The sequence below is a fragment of the Haliotis rufescens genome, unplaced genomic scaffold (assembly GCF_023055435.1).
Source record: "Haliotis rufescens isolate VD_foot unplaced genomic scaffold, xgHalRufe1.0.p SCAF_11, whole genome shotgun sequence".
NCBI classification, from domain to species: Eukaryota; Metazoa; Mollusca; class Gastropoda; order Lepetellida; family Haliotidae; genus Haliotis; species Haliotis rufescens.
This window is the reverse complement of record NW_025963791.1, coordinates 30,496,532-30,508,362: the sequence shown is the minus strand read 5'-3', so window position 1 is coordinate 30,508,362 and position 11,831 is coordinate 30,496,532. Positions and strand designations below refer to the sequence as shown.

Sequence of the window (11,831 nt, the reverse complement as noted above, 5' to 3'; positions counted from 1 at the left end):
ATATATTCGTTACAACAGTGATAAATGCCGTTCTAAGTTTCAGTAGGGAAAAGTATACGGCAGATTGGGTGACTCGATCCTAGATCGGATATCTTTACAGAATTGTTTGCCCAACTTCAAGTGTCAGTTGTGGCTTCGTAGTTACCTCCCTTGGGTGTATCAGGGAGCAAGGTCCTTCCTAGCGCGTGACACCTTCGTTTCATATCGGTTTAGAGAGCTCCGCGGACGGGCTATCGCTGTGAGGAGCTTGTTTGAGGGCGGAGTGTGTCAATGCGGGGAAGTTTCGCGGACGATTTTCCCAAACTGGTCAAGACGGAGAATCAGTCAACAGATGAATTAGTATTGAAAACATCACCTGTGGGTTGAGGGTATGTATTCTTTTGTGTACTCAACAGGGTACTTGCGTTTGTCTTGATTCGTGATTGTTGTCAGTCCACACGTTGAGACTCCATGTCTTCAGCTGAAAAGGAAACCGAAAGTAGAAATACACTGCTGAGGAACAATTTCTGTAGACGTCGGTATTGTAATAAGTTGACACCAAGGTGACTACACGTACATACTTTTGTTTGCTTTGTTAATGCATATTGATAACAATTATGCATAATCATACTTTTCCTTATTCAGTTTCTGTAAATATGATAGATATGGTAATTATGATGTACCCGGACAGCGGTAGTAGCCGGACACTCACCGAAAACTTATTTATAGCTTATTAGGTAAACTGCTGATACCCAAAATTAACAGGCAAGCATAATCCGTTTTCCCCGTAGGCCATTTAAAAAAATTGTCTGCTGGAGATACTCTCTAAACAAACCGTCCACGATCACCTTTCAAACTCGATTGCCACGCCCCTTCGTTTTCATGCATTATCGCTAAGCAACACTGTTTTCGGACTTAAATTAGTGTTTCCCAAACAACTCATTATATATTAACTTTGGTGTATGGTAGGACTTTAAGTAAATGTAACAACATTCCATGAAAGAAGGTGATTCGAAAAATTCAATATATATGTAGGATGTCAGATGCCCTACACAAACGTGGTACATTTGTTAAAAAGTGGGTTGTTGGGTCCGTAATATATGTTGTCTTCCTACAGCTAAATGTATGTAGTAATAGGCTTGAACTATTCCATAGACTGAAATAATCAAATCCAACCAGGAAATAGCTGTCACACCTATCTGTTAGTTTGTACATACTGTAGCCTCAATGTAAAGAGAGTAACAACAGTTGCATGTACGAAATGTTGTCATGTCATCAGTATTATTAACACTGTGAAATTAAATATGGAACATACATACGGTTGGAATATATAAACCCACTTGATTGTTTGTTTGAATTGCTATAGACCTGTATATGTTATGTGAGGGAAGTACCTCCGAAGTCATATTTCCTTAAAAACAAAATATTATTTGTGTGATGTCATAATGTTAGAATTATATGTGTATGAGGCTATCAGCACACATTACACAAAGTCGGACTGTAGCAAAAGAAAAACGATGAGGCATGCACAACTGGAGAGATAAGAGACAGCCTCAAGTAACATTAAGCAGGTCACATTAGCAGGCTTGGAATTCAGCAACTACTTATTAACATCACCAGAAGACAGAACGTTGTCCTTGTCTTATCTCTTTATGAGACTAGTAGGAGCCTTTGAAGAACTTGAACTATTCATATTGTAAGACATGTTCCAGTTATATGGTGACACAAATCTAGAAAGCACTATTCACATGGCATGTGTGGATATTTCATGTTTCCCAGATGGCGACATCCCAGATTGAGAAAGTGAGAGAATTCCTCACCTGTGTGATCTGCCAGGAACTGTACACAGACCCCTGTACACTGAGGTGTGATCACACATTCTGCAGGAAATGTGTCAAAGGGTACATCCAAACCAGACCAGACGCTGTACAGTCCAAGACGATCCCCTGTGCCTTCTGTCGACAAGATACCAAGGTCACCCACCCCAGGCGGCCAGTGGAGGAGTGGGCGGGGCAGATCAAACCCAGCATCATTATACAGGGGCTGATTGACTCACAGGAATCTGCTACCACAACGGCAGGTGCGACAACGTCTTGTTTATTCACACAATAAGCTAGTGGAAATAATAATTATGACTGTGGAGGTTATAATAAAACAATCTGTAGACATATAAAGATAGATCTCTATCATGTAAGTGCTTAGGGTGATCATGAAATGGGTTTAATGGACTAATCTTCCCTTTCCTCACATTTCTTATGATATGTTACATGCAAATAAGACGTCTGTTGTAGTATAGTTTGAGGTATTTTAATATATTATTACATGCTAATGTAATGTGAAGGACACATATACGCTCTTGATTTCATTCGCAGTTGATGACACCAACAAAAACTGCTCCTTGTGTGACAGACTAGGGGAGACAACTCCGGGGACCTCCTGGTGTCCTGAATGTGAAGAGACCCTCTTTGTGTAAGGTTTTGCACAACACTGAAGAGAAGTAACTGTCGAGTATTACACAGTTTTGAAATTTGAAAGTAGCCATTTGCATATGGTACCCGGTTCATAACATACACTCAAGTGCTAATGAAACGTTCTTTCCCTAATGTTTGTGTTACAAAAATATTCTAATTTATCTCATTAGTTATCATACAAATCGTAAAGTTTTTTGTAATAATTTGACAATTATGACTCGATAATTGGCTGTTCCGGGAACGAATATATATCCCAGCCACCCATGTTTGTTGCAAGCTATGCTTCTTGCAAGAGGCGCCTAATTGATCAGATGGTCAAGCTTCGTGAACTGCATGATGTCAATCACAGGTTTGTCGTGTCACATGTATCGAAAATCTATATAGGAGCAAGAAAACAGTTCTTCATTCCGTTTGCTTTATTGAATTGGAAGGTATCCATATGATATATTGACATTGCCGTTTCAGATATCAGAAACAGCGAACAAGTAAAACTCAGTTCAGCTGCAGTAACTCCTTTCAGATGTCCTGAAGCGCTGATTTAAACAATACCCCAAAAAGAATATAATTCAAGTAGATGCCTTGCCCAAATAAAACGTTTCACACAAATATGTCTAAGCATCATACATGAATTAAATAATAAGTTTTGTCGCGAATTGTTGCATGCGTACGTCATAACGAATCGGATTTAAGCTTCAACAACTATGATATAAATGATGTTTATAAACAGTGTAAGACATATTTTAGTATATTACTTGGTATTTTGCGAGATTGAGTGAAATGGGTTTTACATCGCTTTAAGTAGTATTCAATCACATTGTTGGGCTTCATACAGTTTACGCATGTGGAGAATCGAATCCAGGCCCCTTGTAATTATGAATCGTCATTATAAACATTTGGTTTGAATTTTGTTGTTGTTGTTTAACGCCACCCTCAGCAATATTCCAGCTGTATGACGACGGTCAGAAAGTAATCGAGTAAAAGGACCAGACAGTCCAGTGATTGACAATATAAGCATCGATCCACGCAATTGGGATCGATGACTTGCATCAACCAAGTCAGTGACTATCCGATCCCGTTAGTCGCCTCTCACGACAAGCATAGTCGCATTTTACGGATGGGTTGCTGAAGACCTATTCTACCACGGATCTTCATTGGCCACATTGCAGTTCCACTTGTGAGCTTCTAACTCAACGAAATAAAGACAAATATCACTTCATGGATTAGATAAACTAACATCCCTGAGCTCTTTTACACACACAGTGATATTTATCGAGAATTGTAACATAAAAGTAGTAATGTTCCCTGATCTGATTGGTTAAAAAGTGTTGTCGAATGAGCATAACATCACTGAATTCGTGGGGTCTCATCACGTGTATGTATCCATTAATTAATGGAACTGTTTTTGAAATCATCAACATGGAGGAACAGATGGAAATTTACCCTGACTTCCACATCGAAAACTTCGATGAAATATTGAGTGAATGGGACAACGAGACATTTTCTGAGATAATTCAAGAATTTGAAGGTAAATGAAATTTTTCCATTAATTACACAATCATAATCATGATTGATGTAATTTTCTTGGGCTCGGCCAAAGGGGAAAAACAAAACAAAATCAATTTATAACAGAGTAAAAAACAATTATTGCAACTCTATAATAGTTATGCCTTACATATACCCACCTAATTTTGTTATTATTATTACTCACAACAGCTGTTGAAGCTGAAGACCGTTCTGAGACGGCTCTGAACTAGGAAATACAGCCAGCGTTTCTGAAGAGCCCAAAGTTCAAGCGTCCAGTGACCACTTCGGGTCCCTTGATGCAAGAGCAGTACAGGACATCGTGGATGGGAACCTCTCCAAATCTACTGGGCGTAATACCTCCTGGGGAGTTAAAATATTTTGACGTAAGCCATTGAAACATAAAAGAATACATAAACACATACCTAAAATTCCTACGCAGATTCGATCAACATCAGCGAGAGTTACCTCCCTTACACCATTGCCATGATAGCAATGTAAAGTGTGACCAATGTGTCATCGCAAAACTTGGCAATAATATAATGAGATTGACCAAAATCTTAACGTAAGTTAAATATTTCGTTTTGTAAGATTTGAGATATGTTATGCTAAATGGATGTACAGGAATTTCATTTAAACACAACGAAGTAATAATAACAAATTACTCCCACTTACAGTCACATTTGTACCCTGAACAAGGCAATCTTTTCACTTCCAGAATGGCTTGGTTTCCGAGGTTTTGAACCCATGTTCGAACAGCTACCTGCTTCTCAACTGAATGAGAAACTGAGGTTCCTTTAGGCCGAAGTCAGAAATGCTGGGGAGATCAGGAGACAGCCATTTGAGCGCAGTATAAACATTATCCAAGGCCGGGAATTTCACACAGCAAAAAATATTTTTCTGTCCATAATAAAATAAAACTAAAGCGCGATGGCCTTGACCAGATAACACATCATGCTGCTATCTCCGAGAATGATTTAAAAACAATTCGTGAAAGTTTGGATACGGAAACTCCCCCCGGCTTGCTTCGTAAAGTGTGGTTCGACCTTACACTCGGTTTCACTCGTCGTGGTAAAGAAAACCAAAGGGAATTAACTGCATCTTCCTTTCGTGTATACACTGATAAACAGGGGTTCGAGTTTATTGAAATGACACACTCCGAAGTCACTGAAAATCACAGGGGGGACATCAAAGAATCAAATGGGCCCAACAAACGCATTTATGCAACATCTGACCAATTCTGTCCTGTAATTTCATGAAAGAATTACATGTCTCTCCCCAATCCCAACAATGGTGCTTCTTACCAGGCTCCCAAGAGACGAACCCACGTCGACGACACCGAATGGTACACCGCGAGGCCAGTTGGTGTAAATGGCATTGGCAACATGATGAAAGAAATTTCTACCAACGCTGGTCTCAAAGTGTATACAAACCATTGTCTTCGGGCAACTGCCGTCACTTTGCTGTTAAACGCATGTATTGAAAATCGCGAGATTTGCAAAATTCCCGGCCACAAAACCAATGAATTGTTGAAGTCGTATTCCATTGACTCGAGCTCGACTCAAAAACGACATTATTCGAACATTCTTTAGGGACAGCAGCAGCTGGCTAACGAACGTAAATTGGTACCTGTCCAAGATAAAAATATCCTGCACCTGTCCAGTGCTCCCGTGAATAACTTCCAGGTTTATTCTTCTTCTAATTCCCTAGTCTCTTTCACATATGGCATTCCACTCTAACAGTAAACAACCTTTTCCATCCCAGCTAAGCTGCATGTCTAAAATCTCGCACATGTTTGACGTCTCTTGTCACCACCTCAGTTTCAGGCGAGTTGACACTATCTTGTATCTTGTATAGAGGCAAAACAGTATGTACGTCTTTTTTTATTTTGATAATTGTATTTTATAGATACGCATAACTACAAATAACAAGTAAGATGAGGAACTGTGATAAAGAATTGAATTGGTGATATGTCCTGTTGTTTGTTTATTTTCTGAGAAATGGGCTTGAACACGTGACAATCCCTTTCTTAAAATGGACCATCATCATTGGAGTACCGAACGTGAATTTATAACGCCGTAAGGCAGAGTGTTCAAATGAAATTTCCTTACATCCATTCAGCATAACATCACGCAAATCTTACAAAACGAAATATTTATCTCCTAAATGTTAATACATATTAATGACAACTCTAACTTATCAGAATTATTTCAAATATATGTTTGAAAGGCACAATGTTTTGCTTCGTGTTCAAATTATCTCACTTACTAAAAAATATATTCATTACAGTAGAGAATATTGCTATAAAAGTATGACGGCATATTTAGTGATTCGATCCTAGAAGGAATATTCTCTTCAGTATCGCTAGCCTAACTGTGTCAGTTGAGGTTTCGCCCGCTGTTACCTCCCTTGGATGTATGAGGGCGGTGTGTGTCAGGATGGGGAAGTTTCGCGGTTTTGCCAAACTGGTAGCATGAAATATCAAGACGGAGAATCTGTCAACAGATGAAGTAGTATTGAAAACATCACCTGTGAGTTTAGGGTATGTATTCCGTCGTGTATTCAACAGTGTACTTGCGTTTGTTTTGATTCGTGATTGTTGTCAGTCTACACGCAAGTAAGACTCCATGTCTTCAACTGAAGAGAAACCGAAAGTAGAAATACACTGCTGAGAAACAATTTCTGTAGACGTCGGTATTGTAATAAGTTGACAACAAAGTGACTACATGTACATACTTTTGTTTACTTTGTTAATGCATATTAAATAACAATTATGCATAATCATACTTTTCCTTATTCAGTTTCTGTAAATATGATAGATATTGTAATTATGATGTACCCGGCCAGCGGTAGTAGCCGGACACTTACCAAACATTTATTTATAGCTACTTAGGTAAACTGCTGATACCCAAAATTAACAGGCAAGCATAATCCGTTTTCCCCATAGGTCATTTATAATTTTGTCTGCTGGACATACTCTCTAAACAAACCGTCCACGATCACCTTTCAAACTTGATTGCCACGCCCCTTCGTTTTCAAACATTATTGCTAAGCAACACTGTTTTCGGTCTTAAATTAGTGTTTCCCAAACAACTCATTATGAATTAACTTTGGTGTATGGTAGGACTTTAAGTAAATGTAATGACATTCCATGAAAGAAGATGATTCGAAAAATTCAGTATATATGTAGGATGTCAGATGCCCTACACAAACGTGGTACATTTGTTAAAGAGTGGGTTGTGGGGTCATTTATACGAGTATATGTTGTCTTTCTACACGTGCATGTTCATGTATGTAGTAATAGACTTGAACTATTCCATAGACGGAAATAATGAAATCCAACCAGGAAATAGCTGTCACATCCATCTGTTAGTTTGTACATACTGTAGCCTCAATGTAAAGAGAGTAACAACAGTTGCATGTACGAAATGTTGTCATGTCATCAGCATTATTGATACTGTGAAAATAAATATGGAACTTGCATACGGTTGGAATATATAAACACACTTGATTGTTTGTTTAAATTGCTATAGGCCTGAATATGTTATGTGAGGGAAGTACCTCCGAAGTCATTTTTCCTTAAAAACAAAATTAATTTGTGTGATGTCAGTATTTTAGCATTATATTTGTATGAGGCTATCAGCACACATTAAACAAAGTCGTACTGTAGCAAAAGAAAAACGATGATGTGTGCACAACTTGAGAGATAAGAGACAGCCTCAAGTAACAATAGGCAGGTGACATTAGCAGGCTTGGAATTCAGCTACTTATTAACATCACCAGACGACAGAACGTTGAGACTAGTAGGAGCCTTTACAGAACTATTCATATTGTAAGACATGTTTCAGTTATGATGACACAAATCTAGAAAGTACTATTCACATTGCATGTGTGGATATTTCATATTTTACAGATGGCGACAGCACAGATTGAGAAAGTGAGAGAATTCCTCACTTGTGTGATCTGCCAGGAACTGTACACAGACCCCTGTACACTGAGGTGTGATCACACATTCTGCAGGAAATGTGTCACTGGACACATCCAAACCAGACCAGATGCTGTTCAGTCCAAGACGATCCCCTGTGCCTTCTGTCGACAAGATACCAAGGTCCCCAACCCCAGCCGGCCAGTGGAGGAGTGGGCGGGGCAGATCAAACCCAGCATCATTATACAGGGGCTGATTGACACACAGGACTCTGCTACAACAACGGCAGGTGCGACAACGTCTTGTTTATTCACACAATAAGCTAGTGGAAATAATAATTATGACTTAGGACGTTATAATAAAATAATCTGTAGACATAGAAAGATAGATCTCTATCGTGTAAGTGCTTGGGGTGAATATGTAATGAGTTTAATGGAATAATCTTCCCTTTCCTCACATTACTTGTGATATGTTACATGTTAATGAGATGTCTGTTGTAGTATAGTTTGATGTATTTTGTTATATTATTACATGCTAATGTAATGTGAAGGACACATATAAGCTCTTGACGATTTAATTCGCAGTTGATGACACCAACAAACACTGCTCCTTGTGTGACAGACTAGGGGAGACAACTCCGGGGACTTCCTGGTGTCCTGAATGTGAAGAGACCCTCTGTGGTAGATGTGCCAAAATACACCGTGTTAGCTCTGGCTCTCGTGACCATGGATTGTGTGACCTGTCTTGCGAGGTCAAGGTTAAGAAGAGACGCAAGGTCATGTGTCAGGAACACAAGGATAAGAAAGAAGAATATCTCTGTCTGGACTGCAACAAGTCACTGTGTCAGTCATGCTGTGTGGTCTACCACAGGAAATGTGACTCTGTCGTCACAATTAGCTCTCAGATGACGAGGATAAAGCTTGGGTTATCTCATAAAGTCAATGGTCTTAAGAAAAAGCTTTTTGGTAAAAGCAAAAAGATAGAAAAACAAAAATCAAGAGTAAGTGAAATAAAAGACAATAAAGCGTCCGTAATAGAACACATCACATCTACTGCAAACAGACTCGTCGAAAACATCAAGCACAAGGAAAAGAAGCTGTTAGATGAATTGGATGCAAACACAGATACACACCTGTCACAGATTGATGCAGATATAAAGCTTGAAGATATTGAGATGCAGATGTACAGACAACATTGTGAGTTCATTGACCAGGCCTTGGTATCGGACTGTGAGATGGACCTGTATGACGCGTATCAGGCCTGGGAGTCGGGGGCTTTAGAGTTGGGGGATGTCAGGGACAAAGACACAGCAGACACACAGAGAATAGATGAAATCAGGTTTAGACCTGACACTGACAACGTCCAGCACATCCTAGATGACCTACATCTTGGGAAGATTGAGGTCACATACCAGACTGGAACCTGCCTGAAATCTTATTCGGTAATGGTTGACACGACTGACGGCTGGGTGGAGGGAGATGTGGGGAAACCTGATCTACGTGACGTCACAGTCCTGCTTGTAAATGGTATACAGACGTGTGTTGTCACTGACAACTCCAACAAGTGTGTGAAATCTTTCTACATTGGAAACAATCAACCATGTCATAGTAGACTTCCCCTGGTTAACTCTCCATGGGGTGTAACACAGTTGAAAGAGAACCAGGTGATGGTTGCAGACCCATTCTCCAGTCAGATTGTAACAGTAGAAGTGACCCCTGACCTGGTGCTGCTCTCAACCATCACAACCCGCAAGTGGTACTACAGTCTCGCTGTTCTGAGTCCTTCATATCTAGCAGCAGGTACTACCAACTGTGTTGATATCCTGGACATGGGGGGACACGTGCTGAGGTCAGTCGCTACACACAACAATGAGACACTGTTTACCTACCCCTTCCACATGTGTGTCAACACCAAGGGCAACATACTCGTGTCTGACATGGGGAAGAAGTCTGTAACATGTGTGACGTCAGAGGGGGATGTTGTGTGGAGATACGCCCCTACCGGAGACAGAGCACTCCGCTACCCTTATGGTATCTCAACTACAGGCACAGCAGACATCCTGCTTGTAGACAGGAACACCAACAAGGTGATACAGCTGACAGCGTCGGGGGAGTATGTCAGGGATGTTCTCACGTCACAGGATGGTGTACACTCTCCAGTAGGTCTCTGGTCAGACAAACATGGCTCCATATTTGTGACTGGAGATGGGAAGATCAAGGAATTTATCAAGACATAGGGACTGAATGCATATGGAGACCTCTCTAACTGCTTGTTCGTTACATCCGCCTGTCATTATTACCAGCATACACACCCACCTCTATAGATGAACCGACAAATTACTTTATGTTCAGTATAGCTGTAGGTGTGAAATATTTCACTACAATTCTGAATTAACCCCATTACAATATGGTACACTCACCTGGAACCTACGATTGTGGGTTCGAATCCCCGATTTGCCCCGATGTTTCTTGGTGTCTCTGCTCCGCACTATACCCGTGCCCGTGGATTTCACCAAAGTGGTAAACGTCCAAGACCTACATCACTTCAGCTTTCCTCCAACGTCACACTGACACGCCGTGATACACAATGAAACAGTATTCACAGTGGCGTTACATAGAGGATTAACCACTGTGTTCGGTTGATACCGAAAAATCTACAAACGAGTGATTAATCTGTCACGATTAGAACGAGGCTTTGCCGAGTTCTAATTGTGGCAGATTAATCACGAGTGTAACCCATAACAATACGCCATAAAAAGTCGAGCTCGTAGTTGAAAATTTCCCGTGTTAAGTAACCACTCGGGATTCCCCCCAGCCTCGTTTTCGAATATGCTCAGTAAGACAACTGTACCATAAACAGGTAAAAAGGATCTAGCGAAGACAACTCACACGAATTTTCCGTGACAGGCAAGCGATTTGTTATGTTTTTTGTTAACGATTAAAAGCTGTTGTGAGTAACGTTTTGAGAATTAGTAATGTGATTTGATATTTGTTAATGGTTTTGGATTTCTCGGTCCATAACTTTATTTGCATTCGTCTCGCCGTGACTATCATTTTCAATGCGCAACACTAAATAGGCCCACCTTTTTAGTGTATGTAAATACGTTATTCGTTTATTTCTTCGCTAGAAACAAATGTTATAAAGCCAATTAAGAGGAAATTAAATATTGTGTTATATATTGTGAACTATTGTTAACGAAAAACAAGTGCCCAAAGGAACTGTCAGCAGGATTGATCAGGCAAGATTCTAAAAATACCAACTCAGGCAACTGATCAGCTGATTACATCTTCTCAAATCCATCAATGGATTGTAATATTTTTGGACGAATTTTCGTCTTTAAAACTAGTTTTACAGTGAATAATTTAATGTGTAAAATGATGAATATTTTATGTCATCTTTTCTTCTTCTTTTTTGTCCCTGAACATGGTGAGCCCATGTGTTTTTATTATATATATATATTTAACATCATGACACCAAATGTTACAAAATGAGTCATCTAATTTCCCCATATTTGTGAATGACAAGAAACAATTTGAATTTGACAAGCACAATATTTTGTGTGTGTGTGAAAAATAAATACATAGGATAGTATGTAAACAATAAATTATCATTTCAGTAGTTCTACAAATATTTGCATTTTAATACCCTTGTAATTTTACATTGTTATTTTACTGCAACAGTTACCTCCAAACTTTATTCTTTTGTTATTTTATCAGATTAGAAGTTAAGACTTACTGATAATAGGTAATTTAAAATTAATATTTTCTTAAAAATTCTTTTTATCTTCATGAAAACAAGACATAATTATAAATATGTATTTTAGTGACCTGTTTATATGTGATTTGTTTTGGCAAAAAGTATTAAAATTAAAATTACCCATAGCTAATGTAAAGAAATGAGGTTTATGGTAAAATGTTATAAAAGGACCTCTTGTT

At 39.2% G+C, this 11,831-nt stretch overlaps 2 protein-coding genes across 2 annotated transcripts; both read left to right on the top strand.

The window, feature by feature from the left end:
• Positions 1-218: 218 nt before the first annotated feature.
• On the top strand, positions 219-2,452 carry LOC124132573 (E3 ubiquitin-protein ligase TRIM11-like). Its single transcript, XM_046496540.2, has 3 exons — positions 219-368; positions 1,759-2,059; positions 2,352-2,452. Exons 2-3 carry the CDS (start codon positions 1,759-1,761, stop codon positions 2,450-2,452), a joined length of 402 nt encoding a protein of 133 aa, XP_046352496.2. The 5' UTR covers positions 219-368.
• A 3,946-nt stretch (positions 2,453-6,398) lies between these two features.
• LOC124129346 (tripartite motif-containing protein 2-like) lies at positions 6,399-11,271 on the top strand. Its single transcript, XM_048392537.1, has 3 exons — positions 6,399-6,513; positions 7,885-8,185; positions 8,481-11,271. Exons 2-3 carry the CDS (start codon positions 7,885-7,887, stop codon positions 10,130-10,132), a joined length of 1,953 nt encoding a protein of 650 aa, XP_048248494.1. The 5' UTR covers positions 6,399-6,513; the 3' UTR covers positions 10,133-11,271.
• Positions 11,272-11,831: the final 560 nt, after the last annotated feature.

Bases quoted from the DNA above. Each gene is read 5' to 3' on its own strand.
- LOC124132573 (XM_046496540.2), top strand. From the start codon at position 1,759: ATGGCGACATCCCAGATTGAGAAAGTGAGAGAATTCCTCACCTGTGTG. The intron at 2,060-2,351 runs GTGCGACAACGT...TTTCATTCGCAG, and splicing joins ATCTGCTACCACAACGGCAG to TTGATGACACCAACAAAAAC.
- LOC124129346 (XM_048392537.1), top strand. From the start codon at position 7,885: ATGGCGACAGCACAGATTGAGAAAGTGAGAGAATTCCTCACTTGTGTG. The intron at 8,186-8,480 runs GTGCGACAACGT...TTTAATTCGCAG, and splicing joins CTCTGCTACAACAACGGCAG to TTGATGACACCAACAAACAC.